Below are 17,131 nucleotides of genomic sequence, written 5' to 3' on the forward strand. Positions count from 1 at the left end.
CCAGTGGCATTCTGATCCTTCAATTTTTGAATTAAACCTCTTTCTGATAGATGTAGGCTCGTATACCTGCCTATCTCCAGTGTTCTGAAGGTTTTGGTAATGTGCCTTTGTAAATATGTTTCCATACATTGTGCTTGTCACAGAGTGGGCTTTTTCAGTTTTGAAATTCATGTGTGGACATGGAATGAGCTGGAGTTCATTCAAACTTCAGTGTGGAAGTTTTCTTATATTTTAGGAACTGCAGGCATACCTCATTTTATCGAGCTTCACAGATACTGTGGTTTTTACATATTGAAGGTTTGTGGCAACCCTGCAAATCTCAGCACCATTTTGGGGGCAGCATTTGCTCACTTTGTGTCTGTCACATATTGGTAATTCTTGCAATATTTCAAGCTTTTCCATTATTATTATTATAATAATAATTATTATGGTGATCTATGATCAGTGATTGTGACTCACTGAGAGCTCAGATAATGGTTAGCAGTTTTTTGCAATGAAGTAGTTTTTTAAATGTTTATTTGAGAGAGAGAGAGGATGCGCATGCGTGCAAGTGGGGCAGGGGCAGAGAGAGGGGGACAGAGGATCCAAAGCGGGTTCTGTGCTGACAGCAGTGAGTCCAGTGTGTGGCTCAGTGAGATTTGTGACCTGAGGCAAAGTTGGATGCTCAACCAACTGAGCCACCCAGGCACCCCAGTAATAAAGGTTTTTTTTTTTAATGTTTATTCATTTTGAGGGGAGGGGGGAGGGAAGGAGGAAGAGAGGAGGTGAGGGTCAGAGAGAGAGAGAGGGAGAGAGAGAATCCCAAACAGGCTCCTCACGGTCTGTGAGATATGACCTGAGCCGAAACCGAGAGTTGAATGCTTTAACCGACTGAGCCACCCAGGTGCCCCTAAAGTATTTTTTAATTTAGGTGTATACATTTTTTTTTACACATACTGCTATTGCACACTTAATGGACTACAGTACAGTATAAACATAATTTTTATGTGCACTGGATACCAAAAAAATTTCGCTTTCTAGCTTTATTGCGATACTTGCTTTGTTGCAGTCATCTGCAACCAAACCTGCAGTATCTCCAAGGTGTGCCTGCATTTCAATTTCCTGTGTTCTCTTACTCCATTTTTTGGCTCTTGAAACTCCTAGGCCGATCCTCTCCTGTTGTACCATCTGTCTTCTGCTCTAATTTCTGGGAATTTCTCTCAACTTTCATTTTCCCAGTTTTCTCTTCTGTGATTATGTTTTCACTTTACAGGAGCTCTTTTAGTCCTCTGTTTTATTTTTCCTTTTAATAACATCCGGTTATTCCATGGAATCAAAATCTCTTACCTTTCTGAAAGGAGTTTGGTTGCGTGCTTCCTTCCTCCTCCTCCTGTGATTAACTTTTCTTTGCCCAACTTAATCCCTTTCTAGGCTTTTCTTTTCCAAGCTGCCCTTTTCTGCTTGCGTTGGCCCCTCTTCCATTAGGAAAATTCACTGATGTTTGGCCATGGACTGTCTGCTTATATTTTAAAATGGACGTTGAATAGACGGTTGGAAGCTTTGTGCCTGTCCATGGGATTGGTTGGCTGTGGGATTGCTGTGGAGTGAATTTGATCTAGCTTTTTGAGTAACCTCCAATGTCAGTACCTTAGATCTTTTCCTGTAGAGCTAGTGAGATTCTAAAGAGTATAAATAAGCCTCTTTTATTAGAGGGTATACATTTGATTGCCAGCATTTGGGGAACTCAGTGTCTGAAAAAGGCTAGTGTATCAAACAATATGTAAACTTCTACTTAATTTTACATTTTAAGGCTAGTTTCCAGCCCTAATCTCAGCCTGGTGTTCTCCTCTTCAAAAGTTCTGTTTTACCTTCTTCAGAAATAAACTTCCATCTCTTTCTGGGGCGAGGGGATGCTACTCCTTCATTCGGCTGCGCAGACCCACAGAGGAGAATTCTGGGAAGTGCACCTGCTGCTGCAGTAGACTTTCCATCAGTCCTCTTGTTAGTCCCGGTTTCACCCCCACTGCCTGCAGTACCTCCACGCTGCAGTTTAAACTAGTGTCCTTGTTTGCTCACAGTTAGCCTAGCATTTAACTTAGCATTCCACTAAGTCAGGGTCTTGGTTCTGTTGCTTCCCCGGCTTCACAGCGTGTTTGCTGTTGACTTCACTCTCGCTAACTTTATCTTCACGGATTTAAAAGTTCCTTATAGGGGCGCCTGGGTGGCTCAGTCGGTTAAGCATCTGACTTTGGCTCAGGTCATGATCTCCCGGTCCGTGAGTTCGAGCCCCGCGTTGGGCTCTGTGCTGACAGCTCAGAGCCTGGAGCCCGTTTCAGATTCTGTGTCTCCCTCTCTCTCTGACCCTCCCCCGTTCATGCTGTCTCTCCCTGTCTCAAAAATAAATAAACGTTAAAAAAATTAAAAAAAAGTCCCTTATAGTTGAGAGGAATTCAGAGATGTTTTCTACCAAAATGTTATTCCCTTCTGTTTATTTAGTCAGCAGTCATTCTTCAAGGCGGACGGTGCCAGCAATGTGGAGAAGCATTGGCTTTCTTTACATAAAGTGTAAAACTAAACTTCTTAAAGAGATAACCATGCCAAATTACTGACAGCATCCTTAAAAAAAAAAAAAAAGTAAAATCCAAATTGGGTGAATAATGAAAATATAACAAACAAGCTTGGTTCTGCTTAATAGTAAGTTTCAGTAAGAAGCCTGCTTTTGGTTTGAATAGAAAGTTGAAATGGAAACTTGGTACCATTTGACATAGATACATTTGGAATGATATGAATGTTACCGTTTAATACAAGGATTGCCATAAAGCAGTATACAGTTAATTGCCTTGTGCGTGACACTACTTGTAGCAGTTCAGAAAGGTGGTACTTTCTTTTTTAAATATGCTTTTAAAAAATATTTATTCTTGAGAGAGGGAGAGGGAGACAGACAAGAGTATGGGCGGGGGAGGGACAGAGAGACAGGGAGACACAATCTGAAACAGGCTCCAGGTTCTGAGCTGTCAACACAGAGCTGGACGCGGGGCTTGAACTCAGGAACCATGAGATCATGACCTGAGCTGAATTCAGCCGCATAACTGACTGAGCCACCCCCGTGCCCCGATAAATACTTTTGTTTGGAGTAGTCTGTAAAATATCATAGGGGAGGACATGCTTGACTTGAGGTTTTGTTTTTTTCAAGTTGGAGAAGAGGATATATTTGCTATCATTTTGGGAACCTTGGGCAATAAGCCGAAGTTCTCCAACTTTCATTCAGAAAGCGAGAAATCTTTTTAAAATCTTTAGTTTATTTACTTGCTGTATTTCACTTTACTTGTATTTATCTGATATTGCAAATGAAATACAGACTTGCTCACTGGTACTGTACTATCCCCTCTTCACTGTATTTTAGTCTCACAGTGTCCTATAATTTTATATTTGTTGTCAGCAGTTGGTAGTTTATTTACTAGTCAGACTCTAACCACACAGAATTTCAGAACAGGAAGAAATGCTTGATATTCTTTTGTACAGCTTCCCCCATCCCTAGGAAAACAGATACTTGGTAGAGCCAAGAATCAAACCCAATGTTTAGCATTTGGTTCCTTGTTTCCCACAGTTAGTTGTCTTAAGATGGTATGTTTACTGAATGTATTTGTTATTTTAGATGCAAGTTAGTATGCTTTTATTATCAGAAGATATTCTTCTAAGCACTACAGATTTCTTGGTTCTTTTGGGACCATTTCGTTTAGTCTCTTCAGATTTAGATTTGTAAAAATGTAGTTTGTTGTCTAGACTTTGTGTTGCATGAAGCTTTCCCAGATTATCTCAATGAAATATGGCCCTTGGTCATAATAATCTGTTCTAATAGATGTTTTTATAATTCATGTGAGAAAATTTCCATGGCCAAGTTTATAGATGATACTATGAAATGAACTGGTTAATAGTTAAAATGACTTAATGACTATCATGTATGAGTAAACCATTCTTTAAAAACAAAACTGGTCCAAGCAGGTAGGAGTGGCCAGAATTTTCATTCCCAGCTCCTTGCTTAAGCCAATGTCTCTATCACTTTTGGGAGACTATCCCTTATTACTACTGCCCTTTATTATTACTGACTTAACGGAGGCAGAGAGCATTCAGTTTAAGTTCAAAGCCCTCTCTAGAACATGTGTGTGAGTCTTTCCCCCCTTAATTTGACATAAGATCATTGAGATAAGTAAGAACTTTTAAGCTATATTAAAGATAGAGGAAATCCAAAGGAAAATAAACATCTAATACAATAACCAAAAATATAATTTAATCGATGCCTTGTCTTCTGGAATGCACAGTTTCATTCAAAGATATAATTCCTGGATTGACTTAATGTGGTGGGCACCATTTTGGCATTCATTGCCCTAGATCCCATACCTGGATGCTGTCCTCCTTGGAAATTTTTTCTCTGACAGAATGAGGCTCTTCTAGGACACTGGAGTGACAAGTTCAGGGGTTTTTTGTTTAAGGCCTTTATCTTTTCAGTGTAATACAAAGGCTTGTCTTTGTCCTTCATGAAATCTACTTCACTTATGAGGGAGAATATGGCCTATGGTAAAGGCCACATAACATTTATCACTTATTGGGAATGGAAGTGTTGCTTTGTAAAATCACTTCTCTCAAACTAATTTTTAAAAAATCTAGCATTTATTCAGTACTTGTTTTTGCAGGGAAATAAACATACTATTTGGGGGAAATAGGAGGTATACACAGAGGGGCCATTGATTATGCAGAGTAGCATGCACTAAATGGATGGGAAAGTAGCATTTACTGTTAATGAAGTTTAGTAGAGGGGCGCCTGGGTGGCTCAGTCGGTTGAGCATCCGACTTCAGCTCAGGTCACGATCTCACGGTCCGTGAGTTCGAGCCCCGCGTCGGGCTCTGGGCTGATGGCTTAGAGCCTGGAGCCTGCTTCCGATTCTGTGTCTCCCTCTCTCTCTGCCCCTCCCCCGTTCATGCTCTGTCTCTCTCTGTCTCAAAAATAAAAAAAAATTAAAAAAATTAAAAAAACGTTAAAAAAAATGAAGTTTAGTAGATAGAGCACCTCAGAGAAAGGATTTCTGGAAGAGGTGAGACCCACATCTGACATTTTTGGAAGAATGTAGCTTTGCATAGGTGGAGGATAATTAAGGGCGTGGGGAGGCACGATTTGAAAATAATTTAGTGCCCAAATTATGGTAGATAAAATAGTCCTGCTTTTGAATTGAGGCTCTAGTTAACTCTAGTAACTCTAGTCAGTTACTGCAAACGTTTAGTGCGATAGGTGTTTTTTTTTCCTTCCCTTTTATAAGTTGTTATTTGAAAAACTGAAGGTATATTCTTTGATGACCTATTATTAAGTGTTTCCTACTGTGCTGTCAGTTTTGTTTATAAATGTGAAATATATTTGGGCTTGATTATAAACTGAGGGCAGCTTTGAAGTAAGCGTGCCCCTCTTTGGATGACGTTCTAGTCCCTAGACATGGTTAAGAGAAAAGAGAGGAAAAAGCCTCTGTCCTATGGATCCATTTGATCTAAGGAGTAGAGATGATTTTGAATGAACTGAAGAAGGGTTTAGAAAAAAAGGAACCTAAGGGGCACCTGGCTGGCTCCGTTAGAAGAACATTTGACTCTTGATCTTGAGGTCAAGAGTTTGAGCTCTGTGTTGGGTGTAGAGATTACTTAAATAGATATTAAAAAAAGAAAAAAGGAACCTGAAATTCAGTTTTGCAACTGTTTTAATTATCTGGTGATGAGTAGTGTGAGTACATTTTGACTATGTGTATTTGCATGTATTTGATCTATTTGAACGTTGTAGTAATATTTCATTGGGAGTATTTGAACAGCCCTTCAAAGTCTCTTTTCAATGAAATTTGACTTATTATATGTGAAGGTTGTCTACCCCCCTACCCTTCCTCCCTTTTAGAGTGGGTTTGTAAGCAAACTCAAAGGTATCAAATTTTTTTTTTTATGTGGAGTCTTATTCTATAGAAGAATGTAAACTGTAGAAACTCACCTAAATTTTAGGACCTCTAGACCTTTCCCCCAGATATGTTCTTCACACTGAAAAGCACAATTGTCAGATGGGTTTGCTACCTTCTCAGGCAAGAAGAGGTTCGCATGGTTTTGAGTTCTCAAATCCACGATTCTAAGTAGATAATGGACATTTCAGTGGGAAATAATGTTATTCTTAGGATTTCAGTGCTGCTGCTTTGTCCCTTGAAATGCTCACGTATAGACTCACACATACATACATATAGTACATATAGTGTACATACAGTACACATACATACATACCAGCTATACCAAACTGTGCTCTTGCCCTTCTTTTGGTGTTTGTGCTGGCTAATGCCTTCTCCCACTTCCATCATTTAGGTCTCACCTTTGGCTTTTTTGGGGGGGATTTTTTTAAACCCCATTTTAATTTAATTTTTAAAATTTAAATTTTTTAAAATTTTTTACATTTATTTATTTTTGAGAGACAGAGAGAGAGAGTGTGAGCAGAAGAGGGGCAGAGAGAGAGGGAGACACAGAATCCGAAGCAGACTCCAGGCTCCGAGCTGTCAGCACAGAGCCCAACCCGGGGCCCAACCCACGGAACCTTGAGATCGTGACCTGAGCTGGAGTTGGAGGCTTAACCGACTGAACCACCCAGGCGCCCCTATTGTTATTTTTATTGAGCGAGAAATAGAGCGCACATGCCTGTGAGAGCTGGGGAGGGGAAGTGGGGAGAGGGAAAGAGAGAATCTTAAGGTGGCTTCGTGTACAGTGAGGAGCCTGTCACTGGGTTCCACCTTGTGACTGTAAGATCATGACCTGAACCAAAATCAAGAGTTGGACGCTCAACTGACTGAGCCACCTAGGTGCCCCACTTTGGAAAAGTTTTAAATATATAAGGCTGTCTTTGACACCTCCTGTTAGCATATCTCTGTTTATCTCCTTGTACCCTATATCACAGTGTGCCTTCTTGATCTGTGCGCTTGTCTTTATCTTCCACTAGACTATAAGTTCCTCTAGGGAAGGGGACATCTTATTCCTAGTACCTAATACAGTGCCTGGCATGCAGTAGGTACTGAGAATATACTTGAATGAGGGGCGCCTTTCTGGCTCAATTGGTAGAGCATGCAACTGTTGGTCTTGGGGTCATGAATTTGAGTCCCACGTTAGGGGTAGTTTACTTAAAAAAATAGGAGGGGGGAAGAAAATATTTGAATGAGTAACTATTGTACTATTATGTAATTTTAAATTAATTGAACAAAGTTAAAGTATTCTTTTGACAGATACATTAAAAGTATGTATAATTTATTGCTGTATTTTATGCACTGATTATTAATGAGAAATTGTAGGGTTATCCCAGACTTGAATGCTACATATTATATAAACACATGTGCAATCTTTTAGGTAATTTTAAAAATGTGATTACTTGGAGCACCTTGCTGACTCAGTCTGTAGAGTATGTGAGTCTTGATATCTAGGTTGTGAGTTAGAACCCCACATTGGGCTTGGAGTTTCCTTTAAAAAAGTAATAAATTAAAATTAAGAAAAATTAAAATGTGATCACTTAAAGTGATTTAAGCAAATAACTTAAATTAAAAAAGACAAGTAGTCCCCAGTTTTCCAGGTCTGAGAACCCCTTTTAAAATATTATTTCTCAGATTCTTATTTCATAGTACAATTACCATACTGGGCTGCTCTGGGTTCACTAATGTATTTTTCTCAAAGAAGGCAGTGGAAAAGGACAAATGTGTTGTTTTTAGGTAATGCTTTCTGTGTAGACATTCTTGTAAAAACTCTGTGGCCCACAGAGTTGTATATATCACTGGTTTCTAAACATAGGTATGTAGAACAAGCCATTAGTATTAATTTTTTAAAACTTAGAACTTCTGTTTATTACCTTTCATCTTGAAAAAGGCAAATTGCATTTAATATAGTGATTGACACTGGCTTCCCATGCTGTTAGTATGTCAAATTGGGCTGGTGAGAGATCCTAAGGAAGGGAGGAATTTTCACTTTCTCACTTGTATTTGTCGTCGTGGTATCCCATTGAAGTTTACATGTATTTATGTTGATTTCCATATGGTCAGGTTTTAATGAAGCTGTCTTTAAAAAGTGAGTAAATGACTATAAAAGATTCCTATCAAAAAATCAGATTGATTGATTATAATAAAGCACACACAGGCATACACATAAAAAATGTTAGAACTCCTAATTCCAGTATGATCTCTCATTATGCGGTAAAAACCATGCTATAATCAGATGTGAAATGTCAACTACAAAAAATTTGAGATTGTCAAAAAAGATTGTTTGAAGTGTAGATCTCTATTGTTGAAACTGTACCTTGCCTGTGTGTGCAGTGTTACTTGACATGTAGCTAAACGATAGCATGAAATCACAAGAAATTAGCAAGACATTTAAAAATTAGGCATTCTGAGTATCAAAAACCTTTATGAGGGCGCCTGTGTGGCTCAGTTGGTGAGTGTCTGACTCTTGATTTTGGCTCCAGTCATGGTCTCAGGGTCGTGGAATCAAGCCCCAAGTTGGGGTCTGCGCTGAGTGTGGAGCCTGCTTGGGATTCTGTCCCTCCCTTTTCCCCCCTTTTCCCCTCTTCCCCACTTGTGTGCACTCGCTCACTGTCTCTAAAATAAAAAACAAACAAAAACTTTGTGATTTTTTTTTTCAGAGATGTTTGATAAAGCCATACAACATGCAATAAGAGTACAAAATTTGGGGGCGCCTGGGTGGTTCAGTCACTTAAGCAGCCGACTTCCGCTCAGGTCATGATCTCGTGGTTCTCAAGTTTGAGCCTGACCGCTCAGAGCCTGGAGCCCGCTTCAGATTCTGTGTCACCCTCTCTCTACCCCTCCCCTGCTCACGCTCTGTCTCTCTGTCAAAAATTTAAAAACATAAAAAAAAATTTAACAACAACCAAAAAAAGAGTACAAAATTTCACCAAATTATAAACGTTTACAAGGCCCTTTGAGGTTTCTTGTTGAACAGTAAACGACAGAAAGCCATATCACAGGAGAAACACTTGTTTTATTTGTCTTGGTCAAAATGACTGAAATAACATGGAACATATGGCAAAAAATTAAAATGCATTCCTTTGCCATCAAATGCCTTTGAAACATGCCTGGTATACAGTGCCGATTTGAAGAAACCAGTATCAGAACAATTATATGTTGTGGAAGGTTTGCTTTGCAGTTGATTAAAATATAGGTGTCGTAACATACCTTCTTCCCCTTAGTGTTTGCTGACTTGTGTTTCAGTAATAATGGGGATGAATAGCAAAAGCAGAGAGATGCTAGGCAAATGTGTATTTTCAACAGTAAATGTTTTCTTTAATAAAGACCACCTTTTATGGAAGAAAAATTGTAGTCACATAAGGTAAAAATCGTTCACTGCATCATTCCTAGGTAAATTTCCACAGCAAAGAAATTGAACCGGAGTTTATAAGGAGTGGTTAGTGTGTCATCAGTGTAGTTAATTTGATAGAAACAAGACCTTTAACTTTAAACGATAGTAAGTTATTGACAGTGCTTATAAATGAGAAGTAACCAAGACAGACATTTTATTGCATAGAAGTTTGCCGATTATCTCATAGCAAAGTTCTTTGCTTCTGAAGAACAGTGGAACTTAAAATAGGAGTTGCTAATTCCTCAGCAGTATGCAGATATTTAAAAAAAAAATTTTTTTAATGTTTTATTTATTTTTGAGACAGGAATAGACAGCATGAACAGGGGATGGTCAGAGAGAGGGAGACACAGAATCTGAAACAGGCTCCAGGCTCTGAGCTGTCAGCACAGAGCCCGATGCAGGGCTCAAACTCACGGACCAAGAGATCATGACCTGAGCCGAAGTCGGCCGTATGCAGATATTTTTAGATAAAAGAAACACATACTTTAATGTTCCCATTCAAGATAAAGGTTCCTTACCAAGAAGGTATCTATTTTATTTTATTTTTTTTTTAATTTTTTTAACGTTTATTTATCATTGAGAGACACAGAGCATGAGCAGGGGAGGGGCAGAGAGAGGGAGAGACACAGAATCTGAAGCAGGCTCCAGGCTCTGAGCTGTCAGCACAGAGCCCGACGTGGGGCTCAAACTCACAAACTGTGAGATCATGACCTGAGCCAAAGTAGGTCGCTCAACCGACTGAGCCACCCAGGTGCCCCAAGAAGGTATCTATTTTAAAGAAGGTAGTGTTACCAAATAAATAAGCATTTGGGGGATAAATTTAGTTTGGAAATATAATGGTTTGTTTTGTGATTTTTGTTGGAAAAAAAGGTCATGTATAGTAACTGCCAAATTTGCATACTTTAAGTACTTGGATCGAATTGTGGTATATGTTCTAGGAAAACTCCTACATTGGCATCAAGAGCGTTCACAGCAGAGATGCCTGGGTGGCTCAGTCGGGTAAGCAGCCTGCTCTTAATGAGCTTGCAGTTTCATGAGTTCAAGCCCTGCATCAGTCTCTGTGCTGGCAGTACAGAGCCTGCTTGGGATTCTCTCTTTCCCTCTCTCTCCTCTCTGTCTGCCCCTCCCCCCCCACTCACATGGGCACTCACTTTCTCTTAAACATTTAAAAACAAGAATCTAAGTAAAAATGTACTTAGAAGTAGGCTTTCAGATTGTTGTGTCACAGTTTTAAACCAGTGCATTAAAAAATAAACATTGTATTACATTGCTGTTAATACAGAATATAATTTTGTATACTTGAATGGAAAATAATTTTTATGTTTTTTGAATCTTACCTTTCAGAATTCCTTTTTTAAATATTTATATTTGTAATTTGTTAGTATAGTATTCTATAACTCATGAAAAATTGTAAAATTGTGTAATTTATAAATATTATATATGGTGGTTCATTGGGATTTTAGAAATAGAGATAAAATTTTATTGTAAAGTTAGGTTAATGGGCATAGCTGAAAAAGATATGAAAAAGATTTTCATAGCTGTAAGTTATCTAGGGACGCCTGGGTGGTTCAGTCGGTTAAGCATTGACTATTGATTTCGGCTCAGATCATGATCTCACAGCTTGTGAGGTCTATCCCTGAATTGGGCTCTGTGCTGACTAGCTCAGAGACTGCTTTGGATTCTCTCTCTCTCTCTCTCTCTCTCTCTCTCTCTCTCTCTCTCTCTCTCTCTCTCTCTCTTCCTCTCTCCCTGTCCCCCCCCCCCCCATAACTAAATATGTAAATAAATAAACTTAGAAAAAAAAGACAGTTGATCTGGACTGGTGTCTTTCAAAATGTGATTCTTCAGTTGCTAGCATGCTCTTTTGAATGTCCCTATCTAAGATGTCCTGAAAAAAAATCTTTGGGTGTGTGGATGAGCTATGGAATCTGCATTTTGAGCAAATAACAGCAAACATTTTATGGTTTGACAATTTTTCAAGTACTGTTCAAAGCACACTACATTAACTCATTCTTCACTGCAACCCTGTGAAGTGTAGGTACTCTTGTTATCCCATTTGACAGAGGGGAGGTAGGGGTGCAAGTGACTAATTCAGAGCAGGAATTTGAGGTAGAAGTGACTAAGAAGCTTACGGTCACACAGCTAACGAGTGTTAGGGCCAGCATTGTAGGTAGGAAACTGACAGGGCATCTCCATGCTTACTTGGAGAACCACTACTCTAGTCCAAGTCCTTGGAAATTGGAAAAGCTTTATTCTAAAATAATAGTAAAGTCAGGAGGGAGGGCGATGCACAGTAGTACTTACCTTAGCACTACCTAGTAGTACTGTTTATGAATTTTAAGTCTTTTGTCAGTCAGCACTTAGGAAAAGTTGTTCTAATGCTACTCCATGCTTACAAAACTCGACAACAGTAAGTATGTTCTGTAGCACATCATTAAAGTTGTGTTGTTTTATTGTTTTTGCCAGAATCCCAGGTAAAGGTTTTCATTTGATACACAGTAAAGCTTTGATAAAATCAGATGTTTGTAGAATGGAGATTTTATGTTTCAATTGAATTTTGAGGTTGTCAGGATCACTGGGGGAAAACATAATACATGCCTTTAGAAGTCTTTCTGAAATACAGTTGCATACTTTAGTACCTTAATCTATTGGAAAAAAAATGCCACACCAGTCTGAACTTCTATATGAACTCCAGGGTGATCTTAGTTGCATGTTTAAGAAAACTTAGCCAGGTTTTGTTTCTTTGTTTTCCTTTCTCCTGGAACAGTGATTCTCAATGTACTGCACATATAAATCACCGGAGAGGCTTCAAAAAATTACTGATATCTGGGTCCTACCCCTAGAGGTTCTGATTTAATTGGTCTGATGATTCTAATGTGCTACGATTGAGAAACCGCCGTTCTAAAATAAGGATATGTGGGGAAATTTTCTTGGTTTCTTTTTTGTTGTTCCAGTAAATTCAGATAACACTGAAAAATATACGAGATAGGCGTTAGTAGAGAATAGATAGAATAGTGAAGAATAGAATAGAATATAGATCATTGTCTCACAGACTGAAGCATATAACACTTGGCAATTTTTGTTTTCTTTCAGATTCATTATTAAACATGGGTGCATTTTTGGATAAACCCAAAACTGAGAAACATAACGCTCATGGTGCTGGGAATGGTTTACGTTATGGCCTGAGCAGCATGCAAGGATGGAGAGTGGAAATGGAAGATGCACACACAGCTGTTGTAGGTATTCCTCACGGCTTGGACGACTGGTCATTTTTTGCAGTTTATGATGGTCACGCTGGATCTCGAGTAGCAAATTACTGCTCAACACATTTATTAGAACACATCACTAACAATGAAGACTTTAGGGCAGCTGGGAAATCAGGGTCTGCTCTTGAGCCCTCAGTGGAAAATGTCAAGAGTGGCATCAGAACTGGCTTTTTGAAAATTGATGAATACATGCGTAACTTTTCCGACCTCAGAAATGGAATGGACAGAAGTGGTTCAACTGCAGTGGGGGTCCTGATTTCACCCAAGCATATCTACTTTATCAACTGTGGTGATTCACGTGCTGTTCTGTACAGGAATGGACAAGTCTGCTTTTCCACCCAGGATCACAAACCTTGCAATCCAAGGGAGAAGGAGCGAATCCAAAATGCAGGAGGCAGCGTAATGATACAGCGTGTTAATGGTTCATTAGCAGTGTCTCGTGCTTTGGGGGACTATGATTACAAGTGTGTTGATGGCAAGGGCCCAACAGAACAACTTGTTTCTCCAGAGCCCGAGGTTTATGAAATTTTAAGAGCAGAAGAGGATGAATTTATCATCTTGGCTTGTGATGGGATCTGGGATGTTATGAGTAATGAGGAGCTCTGTGAATTTGTTAAATCTAGGCTTGAGGTATCTGATGACCTGGAAAATGTGTGCAATTGGGTAGTGGACACTTGTTTACATAAGGTATGTAAGTCTTTTTGTTATAATTATAAATACCCTATTAATTTTGAAAAGGCACAGTAAGTAAAATTAACCAAACTTAAATTTTAAAAACTTTTCCCTTAGGGAAAACCTGTGTATTTTTAAATTATCTTCTTCATCAGAAATGACTTATTTATTTGTTATTATTTAATTTATTTACTTTTGGCCATCCTCGTTTATCTCAGCCTTCTAATTTGAAAATTAGGTTTAATAAGTTTGTGGCATTTGTTCTCATTTAAGTACTTTATGGCTTGTTGATGTGGCAAGGGCATCTATACAGAATTGTGCCTTTTGATTTAAATTCTCAGCACTGGCAATAAGCTGTCTTATGCCTGATTTTGAAGCAGTTTGGTGAACCACGTATATAGTATAATTCTGTATTAGATCTACAAAAGATACGCCAGAGACCTAGGCTAAGTCAAGTTTTGTGATTTATATCTGAGCCTCCTGGCAGATGAGATGAAAACTGAAGTAAAAGTACAGATTGTGTATATCTTATTGTCTAATAAAAGCAGCTCTTTTCTAGTGATAAAATCAAAAAGGAATTTACATGTGGCTCCATGTAAGTGATGTATGACATGGTGGAGAATATCTTAGCTTTTGCAGAAGATACCAGAGTTCTTTTCCTATAGATGTTTTTGTCAGCAGTGATTCAAAACCAGAGACTAACGTAAAATATAATCCTGTGAAGAATTCCTGTGGAACATGAACGTTTAGTTTTATAATGTTCTGTGAATCTTAACTTGATACAGTAATAGGGAAAGAAACTCCAGACTAACTTATTTAGCGATTCCCTTCAGTGTTTTTAAGGTATTCAGTAGTTTCCAGTGGGTTTTGACAGTGTCTGTATAGCAATCAGGTAAAATTGGAGTTACCTGGCCAGTGCCTAGGATACGCGTGTATTGTATGACTCTGATTGAAAAGATACTAAGGCAAAACTAATCTTTGATTATATCAAAGAAAGGTTTTGACTTATTTATTGTCTAGATTAGAACTGTTCTGTCTCTCCACCATGTAAGTTGCTTTGGAAGGTACAAGCATAGCCAAAAAATTTCCCAGGAGGGATCTCTGAGTCTATGGAAGTACCCAGTTTTTGGTGAAGTGTCTATTTCTTTTCCATAGAACGGGAAAAGGCAACTTCAAATAGACAAAATTTAAGGGCTGCTATTTGTAGTTGGCAGCTTTTTTCTGAAAGGGTTTTTAATAGTGGTTCCTTTAGCTCTTTTGATTTTTTTTTCCTTAAGCGCACTGTATTCTTTTTTTCTTTTCTTTTCTGTTTTTTCTTTTTTTTTTTTTACCTGGACAAGTTAAGCACTGAAGGTATCGATGGTTGTCAGTGATTGAATAATCAGTGGCTCAAAAAAAATGCCTTCTCCTTGGACTCTAAATAGAGAGATTCTGACCTGCAGCTTTTTGAGACAAAAGCAAGCAGGTGTTTTTTGGCCTGACCAGCAGATGAAAACAGAATTTTCCCTGATTATCAAACTAGTATTTACTTGGCTATTGAAAAAAATTCCAGGTAATCCAGAACATATAAACACTCAAAAATTTTGCCTCTCACCTAACTTGGCTGCATTCATTGTTGTGGTATGTATCTTTCTAGTCTTTTTTGCCTGCCTGTGAATGTGTGTATTTTTATTAAAATGAGATCATTATACTTGTTATTCTACAATACGCTTTTTCATTCAACAATATGCCGTAGAGAGATCGCCATGTCTGTAGGTGTCAGTCTTAATCATATGTCATGGTTGCATAGCATTTTGTTGAAAGAATGGCATGTAGTTTTGAAGGGAATAGCCAAAATCTAGTAGGTCTGTAATTTGGAGTAAAAAAGAAGTTTGTGTTGTGGATAAACTGCACTCTCCCTTCCGTAGAAAGGATGCTAGTTTTCAGGAATTTTGACTCCACTCTTGAGAATGGAGTTGAAAGGATTCTGGTAGCATATCTTCATATCTTCGCTTGATACCTTTTATCAGTTTAAAGTGATTAAATATTCCCGTTGATGGCATTAAACATTCTGAATTCCTAGAATCTCAGAAATGATAAATTACTATAGTAATGGGGCAAAAGGTTGGAACACATGATTCATTCAGTTTTGGTGGAAGTTGACCATCATAGTTCCTTTGGATGAAGCTGCATTCAAATTGAAATCAGTTTTGAGAAGCTTAATTAACTTTTATGTTGAAAGATTACAGACTTATGAATGTTTTGAACCTTGCATGTTACTTAATGGAATTAAATATTAAACATCTTACCCATTTCTGTTTTTCTAACTCCATAATTTTGTCATTCCGCTCATTTGCATTGTAAAACTAAGGGTTAGCAATATTATAAAAACATGGACGCCTGGGTGGCTCAGTCAGTTAAATGTCCAACTTTGGCTCAGGTCATGATCTCATGGTTTGTGAGTTCAAGCCCCACATGGCGCTCTCTGCTGTCAATACAGAGCCTGCTTCGGATCCTCTGCCCCTGCCATCCTCGCATCAAAAATAAATAAACATTAGGGGCGCCTGGGTGGCTCAGTTGGGTAAGCGTCCGACTTCTGCTCAGGTCATGATCTCACGGTGTGTGGGTTCGAGCCCCGCATCTGGCTCTGTGCTGACAGCTCAGAGCCTGGAGCCCATTTCAGATTCTGTGTCTCCCTCTCTCTCTGCCCCTCCCCCACTCATACTCTCTCTCTGTCTCTCTCAAAAATAAATACAACATAAAAAAAATAAACATTAAAAAAATTAAAATAATGTGAGTACGGGCGCCCGGGTGGCTCAGTCGGGTAAGCATTTGACTTCGGCTCAGGTCATGATCTCGCGGTTCGTGGGTTTGAGCTGACAGTTCGGAGCCTGGAGCCTGCTTCGGATTCTGTGTCTATCTCCCTTTCTCTCTGCCCCTCCCCTGCTCGTGCTCAGTCTCTCAAAAATAAACATTAAAAAATTAAAAAAAATATATGATTAAAATAGAATATGATTACTTTGAACTTAGTCTGAAAGATTGAATACAAAATTTTAGATTCCATAGAAAGCACTTTAGCCTTGTGCTTGGCACTTAGTGATTGCTCAGTAAGTGAGAGCTACTTCAAGAGGAGAAAGCGAGAATAGACACAGTTTTTAAGTATTGAAGTTTTCGTGATAATAGATTTAAATGATGTGTTAATATTTTCTAACACTTGTCATGCCCTAATAGTTTACAAGCACTTTTATATGTTAACTCATGAAATCTTGGGAGATTGTGATAATCATCGTAATCACAATAGCATCAGTAAATTACTGCTTTTTATGAGCAAACGCTATTCTAAGCACTTTACAGGTATTTTAACTCATTTAATTTTCACAACCATGAAAGGTAGTTAGCATTATTGCTAATGATAATCTTTTTTTCAGGATTGCCACTTAGCAATATGAAGCTGTAAGTGTTGGATGACTCTGGTCAGGCATTACTCTCTTTAAGATATTTAACTGTAGGAGAGAATAGTCCCTAAGAAAGCACCCTTCCCATTTTATTGCCAGTGCTGGCATCCATGGTATTTATGTTAATTTCAGGTTGCATAGAAAACATAGCGGCTGTTTGCATAGCCTTTCATAACTTATAAGTAACCCTCATTTATCCTCCTAGTAACCTGAGGTGAACAAAATAAAAATCTATTTCCAATTTGCAATTAAGGAAATGGAGGTTTGACATTAAAAGATAACTGTAAGTCCTGTTTTGGTGAGTGTTGAAGCCAAGAGTAGAATTCACGTTTCCGGACTCAAGTTTGGTGTGTTTATTGCCAATAT

At 38.5% G+C, this 17,131-nt stretch overlaps 1 protein-coding gene across 12 annotated transcripts in view; it reads left to right on the top strand.

The window, feature by feature from the left end:
- Positions 1 to 17,131, top strand: part of PPM1B (protein phosphatase, Mg2+/Mn2+ dependent 1B) — a 90,448-nt gene that overhangs the window by 41,949 nt on the left and 31,368 nt on the right. For 11 of the 12 annotated variants that reach the window (XR_008289292.1, XR_008289293.1, XM_027072558.2 and 8 more), the window contains exon 2: positions 12,487 to 13,346. Coding sequence is in view for 10 of the 12 variants with exons in the window: in XM_027072558.2 (XP_026928359.1) it covers positions 12,501 to 13,346 (846 nt within the window). In the remaining 2 variants the exon portion in view is untranslated. The remainder of the gene's footprint in view (positions 1 to 12,486; positions 13,347 to 17,131) is intronic. The other variant, XM_053200544.1, reaches the window with a different exon arrangement.

Source organism: Acinonyx jubatus, chromosome A3 (assembly GCF_027475565.1).
Source record: "Acinonyx jubatus isolate Ajub_Pintada_27869175 chromosome A3, VMU_Ajub_asm_v1.0, whole genome shotgun sequence".
Lineage (NCBI taxonomy): Eukaryota > Metazoa > Chordata > Mammalia > Carnivora > Felidae > Acinonyx > Acinonyx jubatus.